Genomic DNA, 25,267 nt, shown 5'->3' with positions numbered 1-25,267 from the left:
ATGATAGATTATATAACGTGTGTGTATATATATATATATATATATATATATATATATATATATTTATAAACTATGATTTAGTTTTTTTTAATTGTTATAGTTATTTTTGGAGTTAACCAAAAATATATTGTAACCATAAGTGTGTTATTATTAGCCAACATAATGGTGTTTTATCAACCTAAAATCACCTTGCAAAGAAAAAACATTACAGGTCCACCAAGGTTAGACAGCAGAAGTCAAAGAAACGGCGTGCCAATTCCAGTGGTTTGCCACGCGGCAAAACCTGATAGGATAAAGCGTCGTGGCTGCACAAGGGGTTTCTGGTACCCATCGGAGATTGCACCAAAACATTTTTGGTGCAAGTCTCAACCTTTTTTTCTGTTCGGAATTTGCATTGAACAAAGCAAGAAACCAAGAGAAGAATGAAGAAGATGTGGGTTTGGCATCATCCATTGTTTCTTCTGTACATTCTTTGTGGCCTCTGTTTTTCTCTGCAGTTCACAAGGGTATCTTCAATCTCACCTACTTCATACACTAATCATGTAGTTATAAAAAATAAAAGTGATCCTTTTATGTGCTTTTGTCAGTTTTGTCGAATTATTGGAAATACCCATTTTTCTTCTGGGTGGGATTTTGCTGAATTTAATCATTGGCTATTTGGTTTGCGTGAATTTGAATTATTCTAGCACATAATGGAGATCCAAGCGATTGAGGATCCTTGGTTCTTTCTCTGCACAAATCAATATGTTCTTGTATGATTTTTCTACCTTTTCTACTTGAGGAATGGGAATTGAGCATTGCATGCTGTGTTTCTTACTTTCACACCGTGGTTACCTCCTCTTTTTGCTGAAAGTTTCATTTTGTTGCCGTGGACTATTTGGGATCGCTTGAATTTGGATTGCCATAGAATGGAGTTGTGATGTGTAAGGAATTAGTCCAGTTTCTGTTCATGCTGTGTTTTTGTTCTTATTTTCTAGCTACCTTTCTTTGGATGTTAAAATTGATCGGCATATTTTTCGTGTGAATCACCGTAGAAGTAGGAACTTTTTAAATTAGTATTGTGAGCCGTTTTTTGCAATTATCTTCAGCAGCTAAGTTAGGTCCTGGTTTTGTTTTGTTTATTTTTAGTTCCAATTTCCAAACTTGTGCAGTTATTTTTCTAATTTTCATGACAGTATAAACATAAATCTTCAATTGTTTCTTTGTACAGGTTTATGCAGATTCAAGTGCTGGAAGGTGAGCGAGCTTTAAACTGAGTATTTTGAACCAGAAGAACACAATTTTTAGCTTTCATTTTGTAGTTAACTGCCTCACTTCGTGGTTATCCGGTTATTGATAAGGGCAAGGAATTAAATAACTAAAATGGTGTATGATTCGTACTTGATAAACTTTTGTCGTTGTTCGACGTCAGGAATTAGTATAATTTGTTTTATTTGTTTCCTTCTTTTACTTTCTATTGGTCTATCTCTGTGCCTTTCTTGCTTCTTGTTCCAAGATTCAGGAATTGGTGTGGCTAATATATGATGTAGCTGTTCAGAATTTTGAATCAGGTGGATGGTGATCATCAAATACATTGCTCTAGAGAAAGAAGTAGAACAGCTTGGAAGATCATTCAGGAGGTATTAGAATATATCCAAACAAATAACTCCCATTGATATTAGTGTACATTCTCCTGATATATGATTTTTGCTGCAGTATTTGATGCCCTTTGTGGAGAAAGAAAAATATCATATCCCAAAACGGTGTAGGTTTCACCCTGACAATGACATATACAGAGATCAGGAGCAGCACAAGTTTCATATAGATATAAATGAATGGCAATGTGGGTACTGTAAGAAAAGTTTCTATGAAGAGAAACATCTTGATCAGCATTTTGACAACAGACACTCCAATTTGCTTAATTTGGTAGATAATTCTTCTTCAATACTATTTTTTATTCTTCCGTTAATGGAAAAATGTCTAAAATATCTTTGAAAAGGTACAAATTGGGTTGGACTGAATAATCAAAATGTCATCAGTCACTATTTAGTTATGAATATGGTATTTTATGACATTATTATGGTCATCTCATGAGGAACGTGGAGTTGTAATAGGACCAAACTGAGCTCCAGTACTGCTTACCGTTGCTATGAGAAGATACTGCTGGTCAAGCTGTGCATCATGCATGTTTCGGCCTTGTCTAATTTTTAAGCCAAGCCTAACATTTAAGAATGGACTCAATTCATGTCCAGGACAAAGTAAAATACTTAGTTTCTTTAAGCTCTCTCTCTGTTTTGAGAGTTATCCCCACTTGACCTAGAAGCACAACAAAATATGTAGTGTTAGGTACCCCCCATTAATAGTTAGTTGGTCATTTGCCAATTATATTTGTGACTGGGATAATTATAGTAATAAAGCATGTTTGCCTATAAATATGAAGAGGGATTGAGAAAAGGAATTAGTTGATCAATTTATATCATATATAGGGAGAGTCTTGGGCTCTCTCAAAAATTCAGGGAATTTACTATTCTCTGTATTGTTTCAATTATGGGTACCCTACCCACGTTTTGGACTGCAAAGTAGGCTTCATCAATAAAGACTCTCATTTTTATTCACAAATCTGATCCAGTTGTATCATTTAGGAAATAAATACTTGTTGGATTGAGTTATATGGTCTTCCCTCATCAAAAGTAAAAGATATTTCACAAAACTTTCATATTTCAGTAATATGTTACTATGTTTAGCTTTGAAAATTTTGTAATAGTAACCCAAAAGATGAAAATTTTGGTAGTCTTCTCTGCTCAATCTTGTGATGCAGTTGCATTAATTACTGAAATGAGATAGCTGTGTTGAATCCAGAATGAAAGCCAGTGCTTAGCAGATGTATGTGGTGCACTGCACTGTGACCATGAAGTGAATTCTGGTTCAAAAAAATCAAAGTGCAATCCTGCCGCTGCTGCTAGAAATAAACATCTATGTGAGGTGTGCTTTGGTTTATCCATTCATTTAGAATAAAATGTAACTAATTTTTTGTGTTTCTAATGTACCTTTTTTTCATAGAGCTTAGCCGACAGTTGTTTTCCAATTAATGAGGGTCCTGTGGCAAGCCGACTTCATGGTATTACAATATTTTCTCCATTCTTGCAAAATATTGGCATATTTATGGTGGTTTATGAAATTGCTTTCTCATGTGAACACTTTGACAGAATTGTTTTTGCACCAATTCTGTGAGGCACACAGCTGCATTGGAAGTAGGCAACCTTTCTCAAGAGGGCGCAGGGTAATTCTGAAATCTATAATTGGTTTTATTTTTTTCAATCACTTCTTACTTTTTGTATACCTATGATACCTGTCCAACTATATACAATTTCTTGTATGAGTCATACACTGATACTCAATTTTCAGAAAAACCTTATTTGTATAAGGATTTTAAGAAAACGGGAACAATGTAACTTGAGAAATTGTATAGCTAACTGGAAAGAAAATCATAAAAGATCCCATTTACTTGTTACATGGGATCTTACTTTGGATATAGATCTCTCAATGAAAAGAAGACAAGGAAAAATATCTGCAGGATGAAAGTAAGAGAAAATTTCATTAACTAATTTTTTGACATGTGCAGAAGAAGACAAATGTGTTCTACATCTTTGTGTCTATTTTGCTTGTGATACTACTGCTACTATACTATCTCTACGTTTACTTATATCAGAGGTATTTACTTCAAAACTTCTCACTCAACCTTAATTTTGGAAAATTTTAATGGCTCCAACTAACGTTGGTCCTTTGTATTACAGAGGAATGAAAAAGGAAACCCAAGTGCTGAAGCGCATCTCACAAACCGGTAGAAAGAAAAAGCCGTCCTAATTGATTGTTTTTTCCACAAAGAAGTTCTCAATCAACATTTTCAAAAAGTGAAGGAGTCACTGATGGATACAGTGTAAAGTGCACTTGACTCCGACCTACATTTTCAGAGAGCAAAAGTGTAACTGATGGATAAAGTATGAACTGCTCTTGAAATCCAGTTTATACCAATCTGCTATTTGACCTCTGTGTTTTGCTAATCTGTAAGCCAGATTCTTGTACACTTTCTGAACACAAAATGGGGCAGCATGGCTCAGTCTGCCTTGCATGGCTACTTGCATTTGATTGTGCGTTACAACACTAACGAAAGGAATAACATGAACCCAGAATGTATTCTTATTTTGTTTTCTGACTTGATTGGAATTTATAGTGCAAACCTTTATTCATCATCTACAGCGATTTACTTTATATGGCTTTTTTTTTTTTCCAGAGAAATTCGTACTGAAATTATGTCAGTATCGTTATGCTGAGGAAATAAGGTTTCATTTTATCCTTCATGTCAGAAATTAGATGACAAAAACTAATGTAGCGGTGAACAAACTTTATTTTGAGCTTAGATTTAGTGTACATCTATGTTAATTACTTTTGCGGAGGTGTTGGCTTTGGGAATTGTTACATGAAGAATTCCATCTTTGACCTGTGCCTTAATCTTATCAAACTCAATGTTTTCTGGGAGGGCTATTCTATGGTTATATCTACCATAGCTATTGGCAGGCCAATCTTCTTCATATTTTGTATTTATTTCTTCATTACTGTTTGCTTGACCTTCATGGTGCTCTTTGAGTGTCTTCTCGGCCTTCACCACCAGCATGTTCTCTTCTACCCATACCTTGACGTCATCCTTGTTCATTCCTGGCATGTTGAATCTCATTCTGTAATCTGTCTGGCCTTCCTTTATTGCCCAAGGAATCTTTCCCTTACTGTATTCATCATCTCCTGCAACTATCCAAGGTGAAGTGCTATCATAAACTAAGGGATTCTCCACCATCCTCTCCATTGTGTCCATCATTTGCTGCACAGTCCTTGCTACCGGAAATTGGTTCAACAGCACTGCATAAAGAGTAATCATTTGTCATTTGTCAACATCACTGTGTTCAATGTATAATGAAGGAATAAAAAGAAATTATGAATTATTACTGTTCAATTACCTTTAGGTGAAGCTTGTGGCACCCTCATCATTGGCTGCTGCTGATGCTTTAACTTCTGCAGACTTGCTTCACCTCCTGCCGTAGCCTTTACATTGTTGCAGAAATTTCTATTCCCTGTATTTGACAATGGTAGCGATTTGACAGTGGAAAATTTGTTTATTCTACTAGATGAAGTGTGGGCATAGAAACTCATATTTGGTACTACAGTTGAGGCCATTTTTCTTTTAGGCAAAGATGCGAAGGGGATGTCAATGCTAGGGTAAGACAAAGGACATTGAGAAGCTGATGTTTGCATTTAAATTTATAGGATGCATTGGACATTTCTAGACCCAGATGATAAAAAATCTGATCTTTTGTGATGTGACTTCGGTTCACTCTAGAGTTCTCCACACAATTCTTCAGCAGCTATGCCATATTTACATATTCCATATTCCAATTTCTTTGTCCTTATGTAGCTTAAATCTAATTCAGCTTGGAGCAAATTATCGCGAATTCCTAATGTGCACTTTTGTTATCAAGCAACACTGTCTGGACCACAAGAAAAGAAGCTAACACAGACAAATTCTTCACTATTCCAACAGAGAGTAATATTTCTCACTGTCTCTCTGTCTAGCGATTCACTTCTTTATTGCTTTTTCCGTTGTCCTTTCTAATTTATTATGAAAAAGCTATCATTTTTTAAATCTTGTAAATATAGAGAGAGATAAAGCAAAAGTGAAGGTATTCGAAGTTTAATTTTCATCTTCTATGAAACCTTTTAATAATATTTAAATAAATATAAATATATTATAATGTAATTTTCATAAAATAAATTAAAGATAGTGTAAAGTTCTAATTTAACTACTGAAAGATACAAATTCCCGGATTTTCAAAGATCAAATAAAGTGAATTAATCATCACCTAAAGGGATCAAATTATTCAAATATACAATAGAAGACTTTTTTTAAATGCTAATTATATCTAGTACTGTTAAAATAACTTATTTTGAAGAAATACTTACCTTTTTCTGTTAGCTTCTTGATAGAAAATAGAACAAATAAACTTTTACTTTTTAGATAACTAAATAAAAAAAAACTGATATCATTTCTCCTCCCAGTTATGCTCATTGGGTCTTGTAAAGTTTACAATATAAGTTTTCACAGTGGAAATATGAGCATTATAAGGGTTTTGGCACATTGAACAAACACCAGGAAAAAAAGGTTTTTTTCCATTAAAGCCCACAATATTTTTCAGAGCACTTTGCAGCTAAGTCAAAAGAATTTTAAAGATTACAGATTCTATTACATGAATGTGGGTAAAGAAGAAAAAAAAACAAGGTACAGCAATTAAAATACAACAAGATCTAAAATGGAATCAAGAGCTCTCTAGAAAATACAGAACTGCCTTGGCAGACAATTATATTATCCTTTCCTCATAAAAAAAAAAAATTCGGAAAGGATGCAAAACCTTCCTGTATTCCCCTCTCTTCTCCAATAGTATTGGTATCCATAATTTACCATTCCTTCAACTCAAACCCTTCAACATTACAGGTTTCACTTTCAACAAATGAAGCTATCAGAGTGCCATGTTGATATTTGACACCAAATCTCAAACTGATATTTGGGTGATTAAACTGAAGTCTGCATCACTTCCTTCCTCTTGGATCCCTACTAAGCCCATGTTTCTTCAAAGTTTTAATGTAATTTCTCATAAGGGTAAACTTGTTACTCCCCAGATGATAAAAGTAGTCCCATGAATAAATACCAGTCTTATGCAAGTCATCAAAATTGAACCTGAACCAGCCAATTCAACAATCATGCATTACTGTCTAGTTCAGATGGGCAATAAAACAAGAACTCTGAAATTTAGATCTAATATGACAAAGCTTGCAGTGATACCTCACCCCATAGTTTCCCACTGGTTCTGCAGACATGATTCCTACGTGGCGCCTCCCAGATATCACCTGGTTCAAAAGGAAGTATAATTAGAAAGGAATCAATAGAATTCAATTCAACACCTCAAAATCGATTCTATTAGAAAGGATATTGTTATTGGGCGCATTTGGGCAAATAACTTAATTTAGTGCTTATAGAACAATAGGAGAAAAAAAGAAAGAAAAACGAACTAACTCACAGACTTCAAATGTGTAGAACCTGAAATGCTCATTTAACTTGGGGAAAATGTTTGATCTGAGCCTTTTATTTCATTTCTATACTCGTGCTTATGAAGAAATTGATCCATACAGGACTTTAGTGCTTGTCAAACAAACACTCATGCATAAATTGTTTCAATAATAAAAATGAAAATAGGATTAAACTGCTTTCCTACAAGTTGTAGCTGTTTTCATAAGCTATCCTGTGGAGTTAAATAATCTGAAAACAGCGTAGAGACAAATCATGAGCTACTTTCACAATCTGCCTCAACCACTTCAACAAGTGCTTCTCATTATAAGCCCAAATACAAAGAAACTTTTCAAAACATACCCTAATTCAACCATTAAATGATGATAAGCTCCCAAAAGTTGCTAGAAGTAGTACCTTTTCACCTCCAATTGACCTAATCTTCCCATCAACTGCGGGACTATTTATTCTGAGAAATTCAGCAGATAGCTTGAACATTCTACCATCGCCAAATTCCACCTCTACCTGAAACAACAACAAAATTCAAAATTCAAAACAAGAAACCATGATAATTATTACTTACGGAGGACATCACGGTTCCATCAATTCTATTTACCGTAAAAGTTTCAACCTTGCAATAAACCTGAATATTTTCATCAATTGATGTATGCTCAAAAGATATTAACCCTATCTATTGCAACCTAAATATGATTAATTTTAGTAAATTAAATAAATTTAAGGAAAAGTACCAATAGAAGGGTATGGAGACAATAGAGAGAAAAAGTAACTAACGTGTTTTGGAGCATGAAGAGAGAATCTGGTGATGCGCGCAGTTTCTCCTGCCACTGTCGTCATTCTCCGAATCGCTGCCAGCATGGTTCGAAGGTAATTCTCCAAACAAAGGTTTTGTTCAGTTTAGATTAGTAACTAAACTCTTTCTTCGTGTGCACTGGGAATATAGTAAGAATTTAATATTTATGTATTTTCATAAATATTAATATACTATTGTCAATACCCACTTTCAGATAACTAAATAAAAAAATAAAAATAAAAATTAATGGGAAAAATAAAAATTAAAGTAACGGCATACACAAAACAAAGAGGTATAAAGAACATATGTTTATTAATTTGAGGAAGAAAATGTATTCTCTTTTATATTTTCGAACAAACAAATAAGGTTTAATGTCTACGCAGGTCCCTATTTTGGTCATGAATTTCAAATAGGTCCTCTTCATTTTCGGCGTATCAATTGAGTCCTTTTTTTTGTAAAATTGAATCAATTACAGGCCTGCCGTTAATTTGGACAAACGGCCGTTACAGTATTGGTTACGTGGCATGGTTGAGTGCAGTTACTAATCAGACGTGGCATTTAAAACGATTTTTGTATTAAATAATTGGTATGCACAGATGTTATGCACAGATGTATATTCAGTTTTGGGTAAGGGCAAAGTAGGAAATTTGAAAAAAATTAAAGGCACAGATGTATCTGCAGAAGACTCCATCTTCTCTTCTGAACGAGAGAAATCCAGAGACACTTACCTCTGCCCACACAGCCACCGCAAAAAGGGGACGACCTCTACCGGTCTCGGCGTCGACGGTGACCTCAGGCGCCATCGGAACCACGACCGACCGCGGCGTCGCTGTCTTCTATTCTTCGAGCGCGAGGCTGACGCCGGCCACCCAGGACGTTGCCCATGCCGCCGCTCGTCACCAGGATCAAGACGGTCGCGACGCTTCTTCTTTCTCCGCACGCGGCTCAGATTTGCCAGTGCTACACGCGACCAACGCCAGCAACCGCCACCAGCGCTGCTTCGGATCCAGTCGCCACGCCGCCGCTGCTTCAAATCGGGCCGCCTCTAGTGCCTCCGTGGTTCAATTCCGCTCGCTCCGGTGCAGCTGCAGTTCCCAACCACCGTCACTGACGCGTGACTCCTTTAGAGGTTTGAAATCCTGATTTGGCTTGGGCTCGATTTTGTTAATGATGGCTGAAGAAAGTAGTGGTAATTTTATTTCTCAGTCCAACATTGAACTGGGTGAGGGAATGGAAGAAACTGTAGATGATGCAGGTGGGGAAAGTATGAATCTGGAGGAAGCAGTTGCAGAAGAAAGTGCCATGGTTTTGGAAAATTGAGATTGTGTAGAGTGGAAAGAATGAAGAGAGAAGACGAGGTTTGTGTGATGAGGGGTGGATACATCTGTGCCCTTAATTTTTTCAAATTTCCTGCTTTGCCCTTACCCAAAACTGAATATACATCTGTGCATACCAATTATTTAATACAAAAATCGTTTTAAATGCCACGTCTGTCTGATTAGTAACTGCACTCAACCATGCCACGTAACCAATACTGTAACGGCCGTTTGTCCAAATTAACGGCAGGCCTGTAATTGATTCAATTTTACAAAAAAAAGGACTCAATTGATACACCGAAAATGAAGAGGACCTATTTAAAATTCATGACCAAAATAGGGATCTACGGAGACATTAAACCAACAAATAAACATATTATCACAACCTGATTGCTATGTACAACTTGCACGTGAAAAAAATTAACAAGTAAATAATTTTAAGATTACTAAGATGGTCAAATCTAAAAACTTAAAAGCCTATTTGGTTTGAGAAAACATTTCTGTTTTCATCATTAATAATGAAAAACTGTCACCTTATTATTCATTCAGTGTCCTGTTTTGAAATATTGTTTTCATAATTTCCTATACTAATCTTTCAAAACAAGAAAAAAAGAGAAAACAAATTGAATTTTTTGAAAATATTAATGAAAATGGGAATGGAAACGTCAAACTTTTCCTCAAGCATGCCTCTACCTAGATAACTTGGAAAATGCAGCTTCAACACGAACAAAGAAAAATCTAAAAAAAACTGGAATTAAATAATTGAGGACTGAGGCAAGGCTTTCGGAGAAACTATAAGTTTAAAAAGGATATGTCATGCCATATTATGTGAGGCAAAACTCAGTATGTAGTTAGTAATTAATAGTAGTAAAATTGTAACATTTAGCAAGTCAGGTATTCCTGATTTCTTCAAATTAGTCCCAATTCCTCCAAGGAGGAAAAGAAAAGGCTTAATAAATTATAATAATTATTACAGATGAAAACATGCTGCTTTACATTGGTTTAGAAGATTTAAAAATTAAGCCTTCATTTATGTCACAAACTCTAATCTTAAAGACTAATGCTTTTCGAAAGCAAACAGAAGTTAAAAGCATGTTCATGTGAATTAAAAGCTAAAACCTAAAACCTAAAAGCCAAAGATGGAACTTAAAGTAACAATATATATTAAAGATGTCATTTAATAGTCACTAGAGGGGTTAGGATTGGCCCGGGACTGAAAATTAAAATGACAGCTAAGACCATTGGAAAAAAGGTTTAATGAGCATGATCCATACACTGTCAAAATGAAATGATGAAAATTAAAAACTAATTTATGTTCCTGGGACAAGATTTTCTCAATGTAGTTTGGTCTAGCCGATTAAATACTGAAGGCTTACCAAATGCTTCTTTATCTTTGGCTTTCATCAATAGTCACAAGAGGATATGCAAAATTGAAAGAACAACATCAATGAGTGTGTAAATTGTAAACCAAGGAGACACAAAAACATGCCTAATGAATGATATGCCATGCCATTGATTTCTGGGAGATAAATATCCCTTAGAATGTCACATACCTGTGCATGATCATTAGTAGATTATTAGAAGTAGATTAGTCCCACACTGAAAAATTGAGGTAATTTAAGGGATAGGAAGAGTTATAAAACTTAAGCTTTGGACCCGTTGTTACTCACTTACCTGGGTGGGGTGTATGGACGATCAATAAGGTCTATCGCCTAGGGTTTTGACCTCCATTGCACATAGGAGGGGCATTATCCTAAGGTCTGTTCTATGAACAGAGTCTACATCAAAATTTCTTGCAGTGGGGCTTGCGTTCGCGCAGCCCTCTTCTATTTTGAGTAAAATATTATTTCGTCTCTTAGTTCGTCTTTTTTAGTGCAGTGTTTTTTCTTCTCTTAACTCTTCTTTTAGTACAGTTGTTTTTATTCTCTTAACTCTTCTACTTTTAGTACAGCATCTTCTACTAACTCAACGTTACTTTTTTGCTGGTTCAAATTTTTGTCAAGGTCCACATTTCCAGATTTGACATTTTTATTGAATATGGAACTCTACTAATTGTGGTTTGGTAATGGCTTTATTAAGTTAGCACCTAATCGCTTTATATTTGATTTTGTACTTTAAAATGAATGACAATTTGATTATAGAAATGCTTTTCAGAACTGGAAAAATATGTTGCTTTGCCTAAGACTAGGTTTAGTCTTGAAACTGTTGAGATATAGGTAAAATGAGAGGTACTATTGCAAGTTCAATGCAAAATAGATGTTGCACTAGTTAGCTTTCCAAACTTGTAGTTTGAGAAAGTGCACAAACACTTGCCACAGATTTATATGCAAGTGTTTCAACTGTGTTTGTGCAACAAAAATTCGCAAAAGAATATTTGTAAGACGGGACTTTGAAGTATCCTATGGTAAAAGAGTCCCACATCAGGAAATGTCAGCCATAATAAATTAGAATATGATTATAAGATTGAAACTAGGTGAGTTGGAATAGGACTTACATACCTGGATGGGGTCAATGGACAATCAAGTAGGTCCATGGCCTAGGTCAGTGGTTTTCATTGCACTTGGAATGCCCCTGCTCTAAGGTCTACAAAATTGTAGAACCTACATCGTAATTTGTGAGTGTGGGCCTGCGATTCACGCGGCCCTTATTTGACTGTACTGAAGATTTGACCCTTATTTGAGTTATAGTAAATTTTATTTGACTGTACTGAAGATTTGACCCTTATTTGAGTTATAGTAAATTTTGCTTAATACTTATTTCAATATTCTGAACATGGGACACGAAAATGAGATTAAAGTTTAAATGAACTTCAGCCAACCTTTCCTTTTTTTTTTCTTTTCTATTTCAAATTGAGTTTCCAGACAATTCATAGATGATCTTTCATTTCACCTTTTACAAACTTGTTTATTGGCTTTTAAGATTGTTTTTACACTCAGATTTGCTCCTCCTTGTTTTTGCTAGTGTTTTCTTATTCTGTGACCCCTTACAATAATTTTTACCCATGTTCTTGGATGACAAGATTAATTCAATCAAATTAACTAGTTAGTTTTGTGTTGCATTGCCATGTTTGAGATGCAAAAAGTTCACAATAAACAGGTTAAAGTTTCTAAGAATATGAACCAATAATACACATAATTAAATGACAATGGTGTGGTCATCTTTAGTACAAAACCTTTGTAATATTTTTTCATTCAAAATATTTAAACTTGAGACTTTGTTTAAGAACACTAAATTCTGATATTACTGGAACTGATAACATTAAGAAGCAGGGGTTAGTGCTATTGGTGTGGATTTTTTAAACAATAATCTATTTTTCCTTTTCCTATTCTGTTTTATAATAAGTAACCCTAGAAAAAAAAAAGTGGTAGGTAGATTACAAAGGGTAATCACTGTTTTTCCAATTCAAATAGCCAATAGCTGTTCCATATTAATAGGAGATATGAATTTTGAAGGTCCTTTGAATATTTCATCCACAAATATGCGAGAAGCTGCCTCTGTAGGGTGGAATGCATCCCAGAAAACATGGTCTTGTCTGTTGGAACAAATGCTTGAAATTGGTAGACATGGAATTTGGGCATTCAACTCACCAAGTCCACAACAAGCACCTTTTACATTACCAAATCCTGCAAAGGGGATGCACACTTTGGTAAACATCTTCTCCTCATCTCAATCTAAGAAATTTTCTACAAATCACATACTTTCCAACATGCTAGTTTTTATTACATGTTTTGTAAAGTAATAATAAATATTAGTACACAATTTACTATGTATGATTATGAACTTTTTATTCATCATTTTAAAAGGGTTTACATGAAACAATTTGCCTGAGGAATGGTGGTGTCCTAATATCCAATATCTACACCAATAATAGTGTAAAGGCACAAAGGGTAATATGTTCTTACCATAAGAAGTTGAATTGTAAATGAGGTCCTGGAGGGCAGCATAAGTATCAAAATAGGAATAACTTATGTCTTTTTTCTCTAACTTCCATTCCTTTAACATGGATTGAAGGGCTTCATTGTATTTGGCTGACAAGTCATTTGCTGCAGAAACACATTCTGTTTTGTTCTTGAGCCTGTATGCAGGGCAGCACCCAATTGGACCAACACCAGCAACCTCAAATTTCTTTGCACCATTGTTGTATAATCTCTGCCAAACCAAATTAAAGTATATGTTTATCATAGATGTGTAAGTAAGTTCATTAACATGGTTTTAGACAAATGTTCACATGTTTGATTTCATACTGAAATTGATTGAGTTAAAATAGCTTTGGATAGCTTTTGCTTAAGTATAATTTAAATCCCTCCAAAATTAGTTCTAATCTGAACTAATTTCAATCAAAATGAACTTTGCAAGCACAAGTTCAACACATGCCAAGCTGCTGCTTACTGTTTGCAAGCATGGTGTTTACCTGTAGTTGAAGTTTTAATGTGGAAGCCATGGAAACTGCATACTGTTGAGGAGTGTTTTTCTTTTGAAGATCCTCTGAGTCAAAGTAACCAAAGATATCGTTGCCACCAATCACCACAATGAAAATAGACTTTGAGAGGTGTTTCTCAAGAGAAGATGCTCCTACTTGCTGTCTAAGTGTTTCATGGACTTGTGAGTAGTAGTCAACTTGTTTCTGCAAAGGAATTGATTGCATCTGCAAAAGATGTCTCATAAGAGATAACTCATTTAAGGAAGATTTTCTTATTATTTTGAGGTGTTGCTTAAGGGTCATTTTGCTTTTCACTTTTGTTCTTTTTATTGGTATAGTAATTCTGTTATACTATAATCTCCTAAATATGATGAATAAAAGTAACAGTAGAGAAAGAATGAGAAAATAAGAATTGTACTTACAAAACCTTTATCTGAGGCATTAAATATTCCAGCACCTCCAGAGGCAAAGTTAACACCACTCACAAAAGACATGTTTTTGTTGGAATTGTGGACTTTAGACAGAAGGGAGAGATAAGGTGGTGAAGTGGGTAGACCCAATTTTTCAGCTGTCACCCAACAATTCATTTCATGGCAATATTAGCAAAACACAATTTCTAACTTTGTGCTACTATTATCAATATGTATGCAAAAACAAATAAAACAGTGACATTAACTTTTTGCTCCTTTTTATGTGCAATACAAGTTTTCCTTGGTTGTCTCCCAATCAAAAAGAAAATGTCTTTCTTTTATTTCCCACATTGCTATAAAGAAAGTGCCTTTGGTTTCCTACATTCCTTATTTAAACCATAATTTTCTTTTTGAAGTCAATACAAAAAATTAATGTACTTCTTCTATTCCCATGTTGATGACCCTCTTAGGACTTTTGGAGTTATCTCATCATCCATGATTTTCTTACAAAAGAAAACAAAGAGTAATAGGTTAAAGTGTTGCCCTCCAATTCTTGTCCATGCCAGATATTATTTGCACGGCAAAACTTTAGCTCAATGAAGCCTTTTAATTACAGTGAAATGATTTTTTTGATATAAAAGAGCTATTTGGCAACCCACTTTTAAAGTAAAATAACATTAAAAAAGTAAACTTTGGTATTTGTAAAGAAAAAAGAAAAAATAATGAATTAAAGTGAGTATAAAAATGTGTTGGGTAACAAAGTAACAAACTCAGTACACATGCAGCAGAAGAGAAACATGCAGAAACTGAACAACTTAATAACAATAAATAAATAAGAGAACAGAAAGATTTCAATGATGAAAATTAAAGATTGTTCATCTTCAAATACTCCTACTATGAAAAAGCAGGATGACCCAATGTAGAGAGTAAATTTTTGAGTGACTGACCAATTAAATCTGCAGCATTCTTGCCATTGGTGAATCTGCCAGTGGGTTTCTTAGTTGGAAAATCAATGCCATAGTGAGGAAGAATTGCCTTTTCAATGGATAAAGGCAAGTAATTGTTGTTGCCAACATCAACAAGTGAGTCTCCAAACACATAAACTGCTGGAGGCTTTTGAGCTTCCAAGAGTTCTGAGGTGAAGAAGATGAAGAAACAGAGAAAGAGAACAGAAATTCTGCTTACCATGTTGGGATGATCCTTCTAAGAATTGGTCAGAGATTTAAAGATGAAAAAATGAGAAAGTTGATGAGTGTGAAAAGAAGAAGTTTTTCTAAGGCTAGTGATAATGTTCAGTGACAGATATTGTACTCTGAGATATTGAATGTTCATATTGTATCTTTGATTTGTAATAAATTGGTGATGGCAGAACCACACATTCAAATTGTCTTTGTCTCAGAAATATTGAACTCACTAAATTCTGCTCAACCTAACTTTCTCTTCATAGTTAACAGATTCTAAATTTTCACACATAGAATGTCTCTACATATAGTCCTTTTTCTTTTTATCTCATATTCAGTTCAATATTGAGATAAATGAAATAATAGGAGTTGTGTTTGATTCTTTTTAGAAAATCAATAATATCCCTTATTTAAATTTTTCCTCTTTTCTTTGTATTAACATCCATTTAATAATTATTTCATTATAAAAGTCTTTCTTATTCGTACCACTCCATATACAAATTATTTAAATTAAATTTTTTTTTTAATTCTTAAATTTCGATGTAAAATTGAAATTTGATTATGTTTCAAGTTTTGATACTATCTTATTTTCAAACTTTCAAAATGAATATGCATAGTTATTTTAATCCAAATTATTTATATTTTATTGTGTCAAACAATATTGAATTAGATCCATGTTTGAGTTATTTATAATTTAAATTATTTATAGACATATTAAAGATTCAAATTTTAAAAAATAATATTAAATACATTTAAAAATATCAACATTATTGTATTTGAAGGACAATGAAAAGGCTTATTTTATTTTGTAGTATATATTTAATTAGATATAATCAAATTATAATTATAATTATTATAATAATGCAATTAAACATATTTGGATGTGTCTATTTACAACGTTAACTTTATAATTTATGCTATGTATAATGATTAAATATAAGATTTATATAATGTTATGAATGTATTAAAACTAGTAACTTTTATAATATTTATTTATATTTTAGTTAATTTTTAATAATCTAAATTTATTTTTTAATAATTAAAAAATATAACATTTTATTCAAAGTCTTTTTTTGTAATAATATTATTATACTTGTAAAATAATTAAGTATAAACTTATATAAATTTATATTTTATTATTTACTATATAATTATCTATAAATCTATATAATTAATTTTATAAATAATTATAAAATTTGAAAAATATAATAATTTATGCTGATATCAGGAAATTAATGTGTACACCAAAAGGTATTATGAAGTATATTTTATCAGTGTACACATTACTTTACTCTTATTAGTACAAATTATTTTAGTACTTATTTTATTTTTAAAATTTTATAATTATTTTTTGCAAATATATTCTTTTATAATTTACTATTTTTATTTTAATAATAATTAGGAGATTAATTTTTTATTTTATCATGGTAAAGTAAAAATAAACCATTTAAAGAAGGATGATGCTGAAGAAAAAAAACATGAATGATGAGGGTTTTATTAACATTAGATTTGAGCAAGACTTTAAATGTAAAAGAATTAGTTGATTGACCTGTGAAGTCAGAAAATTTGACTTCTTCCTTTATTATTCATCTTTTCAGATAACTTCCACAATCACAATTTTAAATAAACAAAAAAAAAAAATTGCCGACAACTCAGTCTCTCTCATTATCTTCACGCGGCATCATTAATGCCATTTCAACTACTTCTTAAATCATACTTTCAAATTTTATATAAAAGAATTCGATACTCCTCTATTTCAAATTATCCCTAATTTAAAATTTTTATATATAGATTAAAAATAATAATAACAATAATAAAGATATTAAAAAATTAATTAATAATATATTGTAATTAAAAAATTGAAAATACTAAAACAACACATAATTAAAATTAAAAGATTGTTTTATTTAATCTACATGTTATATCTTATTATTATTAAAAAATAATGTAATATTCTTTTTAAAAAATATTATTTTTATTCTAAGAGAATTCTTTTTCATATAGCTCGTACTTAATTCGATGAGATTAGTACACATTTAATGTCATTCTATTAACTTTAACTCTGGTTAGTTTGATGTTTTTCATATTAAAAGGCATTTAATATTATATTGCGTAGGACTTGATTTGAATTCTAGTAGGGTTTTAACATGTACCATGTGAAAATTTATATTGCTCTCAAGCAAAACTAAAACAAATATTAATTTCAAGTTATTTCCTGAACATTGTAAGAAAAAAAGTATGAAGTAACTCATTATTTTTAAATATAAAACTTTAAATTTTTATTTAATTATTATTTAACTTTTACAACAATTAGTTTATAATGTGAAACCTAGAAAATAGTTAAGATTAGAAAATAGGTTTTATAAAATGAACATTAAATTTTTACTATTATTAAATGAAATCATGTATAAATAAAATTATATTATGAACAAGTTTCAGTCTTTATTTCTCTAAAAAAATTTATCTAGATCTTCTTTACCTTCTACCAAAATTCAATCTGTTTGTTCATCTACGAAGATAAAGGATGCATATACTATTTCCAAGCATGTTTATTGAAGTTTCGAACGAGTGAAAACAAAAATTAATATAATATATGAATATCCATGTTATGAATTTATGATTATTCTGGTTTGGCAGGTAGATAATTTTATCTATAAATTTCTTCAATAATTTTTGACATTGTATTGTTGTCACATGAAATATCAATTTTCTCCTCCATATTTTACTCACTTCATTGAATTATGATTTCAACACGTTTGAAGCGCACAAGTAGCTTGTGTTTTGATGAGAAACTCTTTTTACATGTAATTTACAAGATGATTTAATTACTGAAAGTTCATTTTAATCTCATTTTTTTTTATCTCTTTCAAGATCCAAAAATATCTTAGTATTTTTGGAGTCAAAATCAACATATCCAGTTACTCAATTTATCAAATAGAGTAAATTTAATTTGTCCTATTCTTGAGTCGAGATTTGATCTAGATGCATGTCACTAGTGCAAAATTGGCCTTTAACGTCACTCAATAGATGTCGGACCACAAAATAACTAACGTAAATTATTGACCGGTGGCATGTTCGTAAATAAGTTGGACACATCGACGTCTGTTAGGAGGGGCACCGACGTCTATAATTATAGACGTCGGTGCCCCTCCTAACAGACATTTATGTGTCTGACAGGTAGATGAAAAGTTCTTTTTTTCTGCCATATAGATGTCTGATCCCGCCACCCCGACGTCTATATATGATTATAAACATCGATGCCCCTCCTAACAGACGTGTATATGTCTGACAGGTAGATGAAAAGTTCTTTTTTTCTGCCATATAGACGTCTGATCCCACCATCCAACGTCTAAATGACCTGACAGGGTAAGTGAAAAGTTGTTTTGGATGTCATATTAGTGAGGGCTCCAACGTCTAGGCGAGAATAGACGTGGGTGCCCTCTGTGTCCGACGTCTTGTTTGCTGTTAAATCAGAAATCGAACCCGCGGTTACGCACACTTCATCGTCTTCCTTCTCGCCTTTTCTATCCGCGACATTGCATTTCCAGGTGCGTTTTTGTCTCTTTTGAACCGTTTAAACTTACTTTTACTCTGATTAAATTAGTCTTTCATGGATTATCTTCCATTTGAACCGATTAAAATGAGTTTTCGTTGTGTTTTGATGCAGTTTTTCTCGTGTCTTTGGGTAGTGTAGTAGCACATTCTCCCTTTCCTAGTTTCCTCGTAAGAAAAGCTTGCGTCTTTTGGATGTCTTATAGCGTTTCAACCCAAAACCGAACCTGGGTCCTTGCTTAGTTCTCATGTCACCGTATTCGTTTTCATTTCCGGTTGGAATAGAACTAGGCAAGGACCCATATTCGGTTTTCGGTTGAAATGCCATAAGAGTTCCAAAAGACGCAACCTTTTCTATGACGAAACTAGCAAAGGAAGAAGGTGCTACTACGCTACCCAAAGACACGAGCTGCAGTAGACGTTGGTTAATGCCATGTCCGGTGTTTATAGTGCCCTTAGACTTCGGTTAATGCATGTCCGACGTTTATAAAGACGTCAGACCTGTGGAGTCCGACGTCCCATTAACGTCACCCATAAAGATGTCGGATCGGGATCTGACGTTAAAAGCCCAAAATAACAGACGTCTAAAGCCCTTTCTGCACTAGTGTGTGATTTCTTTGGTTTTGCATGTGATCTTATAAATTTTTTTAGGAATCTTTGTTTTGTTATGATTCTAAGGACGTGCTTGGATAATTAATTTGAGTTATCTTTGTGTTTTTAAAGCATTTTGTGAGATATAAAGCTTATGAGAATATGTGAGGAAAAAGGAGTTTTTTACAATGGGTAGGAAAGTTAGCTTTAATTTATAATTATATTGATGAAATTTAAATGGTATGATGATGATTGACGAGAAAATATCAATTATGAAATCTGTTTAAAATCGAGAGATTGTATGGATAGAATGATTTGATGAATTGATATTTGTTATGTGATTTCGTTGTCTGCTATGATGTTATCTGTGAACTGATTGAGTAACTTGACTTAACTTGTCAGAGGTCGTTTGATAAACAAGATTAGATATGATTTCTTTTGAAAATGGGTAAAAAGCATAGACAAGTGAATCAAATGCACTCTATAGTAGTAGACCTAACCTACATAATTATGTAAACTCCTTGGACGAATAGATCACTAGTGTAGGAAAGGCCTTTAACGTCACCCATTAGACGTCGAACCCCCAAATATCCAACGTAAAAAATGACCGGTGGCATTTATTGTAAATAAAATAACCATGTAGATGTCCGTTTTGGGGGCTCTGACGTCTATACTCACGAATACGTCTGATCCCCCTAAATGGCTGCCAAAAATATGCCAGAAATTAATTTTTGATTGGTTTTAGACGTAAGATTCGTGAGCCCCCGACGTCTAAGGGCTATTTAGAAGTCAGATTTCCCCATTGGACACCAAAATGATCAGCCAGAATCCCAAAAGTAAGTTTTTTAACGCCATTTAGATGTCCGATCCCGCCACCGCGACGTCTAGATAGCCCTTAGAGATCGGGTTCCCCCTACTGGATGCCAAAATGGTCAGCCCAGAATCCCAAAAGTCATTTTTTTTCGCCATTTAGACGTCTGATCCCGCCACCCCGACATCTAATTAGTATTTAGACGTCGACCCCCCTTTACTGGACGCCTAATGGCCTGCAGAGGTAGGTAAAAAGTGACCGTTCCATTGCCCTTAAACGTTGGTTTGTCAGCACCGACGTCTAATTAGTATTTAGACGTCGGCCCCTCGAATGTCAGTCGCCAAAAGGCTCTGTCAAAATTAATTTTCTAAATGATTTACACATCGTCTTTGTAGGGGCCCCGACGTGTAAATGAATATAGACGTCGGCCACGTAGGGGGCCCGTCGTCTAAACTCCTTTTATTACCCAAACCGCGAACTCGGGGGCAGTTATGCGCACTATTCACCATCTTCCTCCTCGCGATTTCTCTTTGCGGCTTTGCATTTTCAGGTGCATTTTCTCTATTTTGGATCGTTTAAACTTAGTTTTACTCTGATTAAATTACTCTTTGATGAATTATCTTTCATTTGAATAAATTAAAATGTGTTTTCGTTACGTTTTGGTGCAGTTTTGCGCGTGTTGTTGGGCGACGATTTTGACCGGTTTTGGCCTGCGAACTCTTTCCTTTTTGAACGGTGCGTTCCTCCATTTCCCTCCATTGTGTTTTTAATCTGCTAAAAAGGTTAGCTTTCTTGTTGAAAACTTTTTGTGTATGCATGTTATTGGCTTTTGGGTATGCATGTTATTGGCTTTTAGGTATGCATGTTAGTGGCTTTTGAATATGCATGTGATAAAGTTTGTTGTGTTATTATGATTGACATGTCAGATTATAAGTATCAAATCATTGAGTGAAATTTAGCTCCCCTTTGAAATTTAACACAAACGATTAATCTTTTAATCGTTTGTATTAAATTTTGAATTGTCCGATTGGACACTGGGAAAACTATTTTTCATAATTTGTTATAACATGTACGTTAGAGTTTATGGATAAGATTGATAAAATTTTGGTTCAGATTATTTGTGTTGTTTTCTCCGGATGCATATTTGATTGTGATCATCTATGACCACTCTCATTTCGTGTATTTCAAAGAACAACACGAAATGGTGCTGAAATCTTATCAAATTTATCATGTTAGACTTCTTTGCATATGTCTTAGTAAATTATGAAAAATAATTTTTCTGAATGGATAGGGCCTAACCTTGTGAGAGTTCAAAAACTGAAACTGAGGAAGTATGTTACGAACATAGTATGGATCGAAAAAGGTGTTTTGGAGTTCTTGCAATATGTTGAACAAAATGAAAAGTTTGTGAACGAGACATATTTTTGTCTGTGTGTTCGTTCTCTTAATCAAATAATCCAATAATTAGGCAATATGTGTGACCATCTATTCATGTTCAACATAATGAGAACTTATACCGTTTGGACTTGGCATGGAGAAGTACTAGACCAGCCTACCACGTAACGAGAAACAAATTATGTGGAAGAATGATTGAGTGATCATTTAGAGGACATGACACGTGATGTTGGTGAAGATAATTTTGGAAGAACTAATTTGTATGATTCTCTTATAAATGATTCAAAGCAACCGTTGTACCCAGGATGCTCGAACTTTACATGTTTGTCTGCAACTTTGAAGTTGTTTAGTTTAAAAGCAAGGAATGGATGAACCGACAAAAGTTTCACAGAGTTGTTGGAGTTGTTGAAGGTGATGCTTCCAGAAAATAATACTCTACCTATTCATAATTACGAGACAAAGAAAAATTTATGTCCAATGAGTCTCGAATATCAAAAGATACATGTTTGTCCTAAGGATTGTGTTTTGTACATAAAGGAGTTTGCTTCACTAAAGTATTGTCCAACATGTGGTTTATCACAGTTTAAAAAGAAAATTGACAAAAACATTGGTGATGAAGGTAATGATGGTGCACCTACTAAGGTGATGTGGTATTTGACTAAAATACCTAGGTTGAAACATATGTTCTCTGTTAAAGAAGATGTAAAGAACCTTAAATGGCACATTGCGAAAGAAAGTGCGATAATCTTCTTCGACACCCAGCTGATTCATCACAATGGAAGAAGATCGATGACACACTTTTAGAATTTGGTGCAGATCCAAGAAACTTAAGACTTGCACTTGCAACTCATGGTATGAATCCTTATGGGAACTTAAGTAGCAAACACAGTTCATGGCCAGTTATGTTGATGATATACAATCTTTCTCCTTTGTTATGCATGAAGAGCAAATATGTGATGTTGTCCATGATGATATTGGGTCCTAAACAACCTGGAAATGACATTGATGTTTACTTGAAACCTTTAGTTCATGATTTGAAAATGTTGTGGGAAGAAGGGGTCAAAGTGTTCGATTCAGATGTTCAAGAAACTTTCCATTTGCATGCAATGTTGTTTTTCACTATAAATTATTTCCCAGCATATGGAAACTTGAGTGGTTATAGTGTTAAAAGTCATTTTGCATGTCCCATTTGTGAAGAAAACACTAGTTACCTTCAATTGAAGCATGATCAAAAGACGGTATCTACAAGACATCGAAAATTCCTTCCTCGTAGTCACCCTTACCGTAGATTGAAAAAAAGCATTTAATGGAAGTGCTAAGGATGAGGTTGTGTCCAGACCCCACAATGGTGAAGAAGTGTACAACAAAGTTAAAAACATTGACATTGTCTTCGGGAAACATCAGAAAAATACCTTTGCGAAAAACATTTGGAAGAAACGATCAATATTTTTGTTCATTGATGGCAGCTGATGGTCATCATTCCCAGACAATGCAAAATTATATGGTTTTGTTCGCTGCAGAGGAAGATGAAAACTGACTTGAAAAACATGCTTCAAGGGTAAGTGTTTCTCTTTTTATGTTTCAAATTGAAGTTGACATTCAATTTTTATGATAAATATAGTTATATTTTACCTTGTGTTTTCAATGTAAATAGAGTTATGGGTAAACCCCGAGGTCAGCTAGTTCAAATCCTGTACCCAAAGGTTGTAAGTCATTTATAATTCTAATTCATTTTTTATGTTATTGAATCATCTAAAAGCTTGATTATTTAGTTTGTCATTTTAGTGTAACAAGCAGCTATATTCATGGGAATGTGACTACTATGTCATGTCTTGGATTAAGACCATTATTCGAGTTGTCATTACAGATGACTAGATTGAGGTAATGATGTTTACCTTCAATACATTACAAATCAAATTCTTCTTTGAACATATGCAAACATAATGAATTTTTCTTCATTTTGTAGCGCTTCAAGAGTACATCTCTTATACCAGAGGACGTAATTAAGAAGATAAGACAAGAGTGAGCAACTTATCTTCTCTAGAGATGGACCTAGGAAGATTTGCTATTATTGTTGAAAATTTACATTTAGTTTCACTTTAACTTTTGATAGTTTAGATTTTGGATTGTTTTTTAGTGCTTTGTTAACTTGAAACGCATAACATATATTATATTATGTTGTTCTTGGACAATTTTATGTTTTTTAGGTGTGGTTTTATTGTAAAAATAAATTAATTTAAAAAAAAGAACACTAGTAGACTTCTGTTTTGGTACTATCTGACGTCTATTGACGTCTGTCAGTGCACATGAAGATGTCTAATGGTTTACAGTGGCAAAATTCATTTAAGGGGGATTTCACGTCGGCTGCCCCACAAGTAGACGTTTATAGAGACGTTTGACCTGTACTGTCTGACGTCTGACTGTGGGGTTCGACGTCCCATTGACGTCTTTCAATAAGACGTCGGGGAGTGATCAGACGTTAAAAGCCATAAATAACAGACGTTAAAAGTTTTTTCTGCACTAGTGGATGGTTCGCTGAGTGAGAGTGCAAAATTTGCAAGTCAGAGAGCACCAACATTTTGATTCCTTGAGCAAATAATTTCTCGTTGAGCTAGCTTATGAAAAGCAGTCCCAGCGGGTATACTCGATAAGTGAGTCAAAGCTTTGTTGTGCGAGTCTAAAATGGTTAAAAACCCAAGAGTAAGGTGTGTACTTACCTCGTTGAGCTAGGGAGTCTCATTGGGCAAATTCTAATTGAATTTAGTTTTAGTAGTTTTTTGTTGGGCAAGACTGTATGTCATTGAACAAGAAGGTTTTAAGCAAACTCAGAGAGCATCAGGGTAGCCTTCTTGCTCGATGAGCACTGTGATCTTCGGACAAGTTCCCTCTCGAGGGATACTCGCTGAGTGAAAATTACTGATCTGAACTGATATAAATAGTTTACATCTAGTATTTTTGTTATGATTAAGATGTATATGAATGAAATGATGAAGTAGTTGTTCTTAGAATATGAATGCTAGAATGAATTGATTTTTGTGTGGGATGTATTAAAGACAAGGAATAGAATAATTCTAATACATTGATATACCATTGTCAATACCCAATTTCGTCCAGATAAATAAAATTCATCACAAAAATAAATAAAAAAAGGTTTAATGTCTCAATAGGTCCCTATTTTGTCCAAAATTTGAAATAGGTCCCTGTTATTTTTGAAGACTTAATTAGATCCTTATTTTTGTTAATTTGATGCAAATAAATCCTTTCCGTCAATTTCATAAAACGACGTTAATGAGTGTATGACGTGGCCTGTGTGAATGCAATTTTTTAAAATTCAGAATTAAAGAATGAAGTAAATGTAGTATAATTTATGCTGAAATTAATTAAAGAAAGGGCAAATATGGAAAATGATAATGTTGTTTTTGCTGAAACGTGCATCATCTCTGCAAGTGGGAAATCAAAATCAAATTGGGGGATTTTTCTATTCTAGGGCTCGTGTCGTCTCACAGTTGGGAAAGAGTGGATGCGCGAGTGGGAGGTAAACTGAAAGACGTTGTTGTTCAAGTGGATGCGCGAGTGTTGGTGGGTGAATTACCGGTGCATGTGCGTGTGGAAAAGGTTGAAGCACGAGGTGAGTTGTGGGACCTTGTGTCGTTGGAAGCGCGACGCTGAAGCGTTGAGTGGAGTGGAGGTTAA

The 25,267-nt window shown here is 33.8% G+C and overlaps 4 protein-coding genes and 2 non-coding genes across 6 annotated transcripts; 3 read left to right on the top strand and 3 right to left on the bottom strand.

Annotated features, from left to right (window-relative positions):
• The first annotated feature begins 219 nt into the window (after nucleotides 1–219).
• On the top strand, nucleotides 220–4,229 carry LOC124828665 (uncharacterized). The gene is made up of 9 exons (XM_047302019.2): nucleotides 220–506; nucleotides 1,211–1,236; nucleotides 1,538–1,619; nucleotides 1,696–1,905; nucleotides 2,839–2,961; nucleotides 3,040–3,097; nucleotides 3,186–3,259; nucleotides 3,602–3,690; nucleotides 3,774–4,229. Exons 1-9 carry the CDS (start codon nucleotides 423–425, stop codon nucleotides 3,841–3,843), a joined length of 816 nt encoding a protein of 271 aa, XP_047157975.1. The 5' UTR covers nucleotides 220–422; the 3' UTR covers nucleotides 3,844–4,229.
• An 86-nt stretch (nucleotides 4,230–4,315) lies between these two features.
• On the bottom strand, nucleotides 4,316–5,298 carry LOC124828666 (small heat shock protein, chloroplastic-like). Its single transcript, XM_047302021.2, has 2 exons — nucleotides 4,989–5,298; nucleotides 4,316–4,890 (listed from the first exon to the last, which is right to left on the bottom strand). The coding sequence occupies exons 1-2, from the start codon at nucleotides 5,281–5,283 to the stop codon at nucleotides 4,400–4,402; spliced, it is 786 nt and encodes a 261-aa protein (XP_047157977.1). The 5' UTR covers nucleotides 5,284–5,298; the 3' UTR covers nucleotides 4,316–4,399.
• Nucleotides 5,299–6,170: 872 nt separating this feature from the next.
• On the bottom strand, nucleotides 6,171–9,365 carry LOC124828667 (Myb domain protein). Its single transcript, XM_047302023.2, has 5 exons — nucleotides 8,627–9,365; nucleotides 7,880–8,036; nucleotides 7,505–7,612; nucleotides 6,866–6,930; nucleotides 6,171–6,760 (listed from the first exon to the last, which is right to left on the bottom strand). The coding sequence occupies exons 2-5, from the start codon at nucleotides 7,961–7,963 to the stop codon at nucleotides 6,613–6,615; spliced, it is 405 nt and encodes a 134-aa protein (XP_047157979.1). The 5' UTR covers nucleotides 7,964–8,036; nucleotides 8,627–9,365; the 3' UTR covers nucleotides 6,171–6,612.
• A 1,515-nt stretch (nucleotides 9,366–10,880) lies between these two features.
• LOC124828676 (U1 spliceosomal RNA) lies at nucleotides 10,881–11,040 on the top strand. The gene has a single exon (XR_007028038.1). It is a non-coding gene; the product is annotated as a U1 spliceosomal RNA (small nuclear RNA).
• Nucleotides 11,041–11,704: 664 nt separating this feature from the next.
• Nucleotides 11,705–11,861, top strand: LOC124828677 (U1 spliceosomal RNA). The gene has a single exon (XR_007028039.2). It is a non-coding gene; the product is annotated as a U1 spliceosomal RNA (small nuclear RNA).
• Nucleotides 11,862–12,373: 512 nt separating this feature from the next.
• Nucleotides 12,374–15,360, bottom strand: LOC124828664 (GDSL esterase/lipase At5g55050). Its single transcript, XM_047302018.2, has 5 exons — nucleotides 14,992–15,360; nucleotides 14,057–14,202; nucleotides 13,626–13,859; nucleotides 13,117–13,363; nucleotides 12,374–12,837 (listed from the first exon to the last, which is right to left on the bottom strand). Exons 1-5 carry the CDS (start codon nucleotides 15,230–15,232, stop codon nucleotides 12,617–12,619), a joined length of 1,089 nt encoding a protein of 362 aa, XP_047157974.1. The 5' UTR covers nucleotides 15,233–15,360; the 3' UTR covers nucleotides 12,374–12,616.
• Nucleotides 15,361–25,267: the final 9,907 nt, after the last annotated feature.

The sequence above is a fragment of the Vigna umbellata genome, chromosome 5, assembly GCF_029865625.1.
Source record: "Vigna umbellata cultivar VRB3 chromosome 5, Vumbellata_1.0, whole genome shotgun sequence".
Lineage (NCBI taxonomy): Eukaryota > Viridiplantae > Streptophyta > Magnoliopsida > Fabales > Fabaceae > Vigna > Vigna umbellata.
This window is presented reverse-complemented; position numbering and strand designations above follow the sequence as displayed.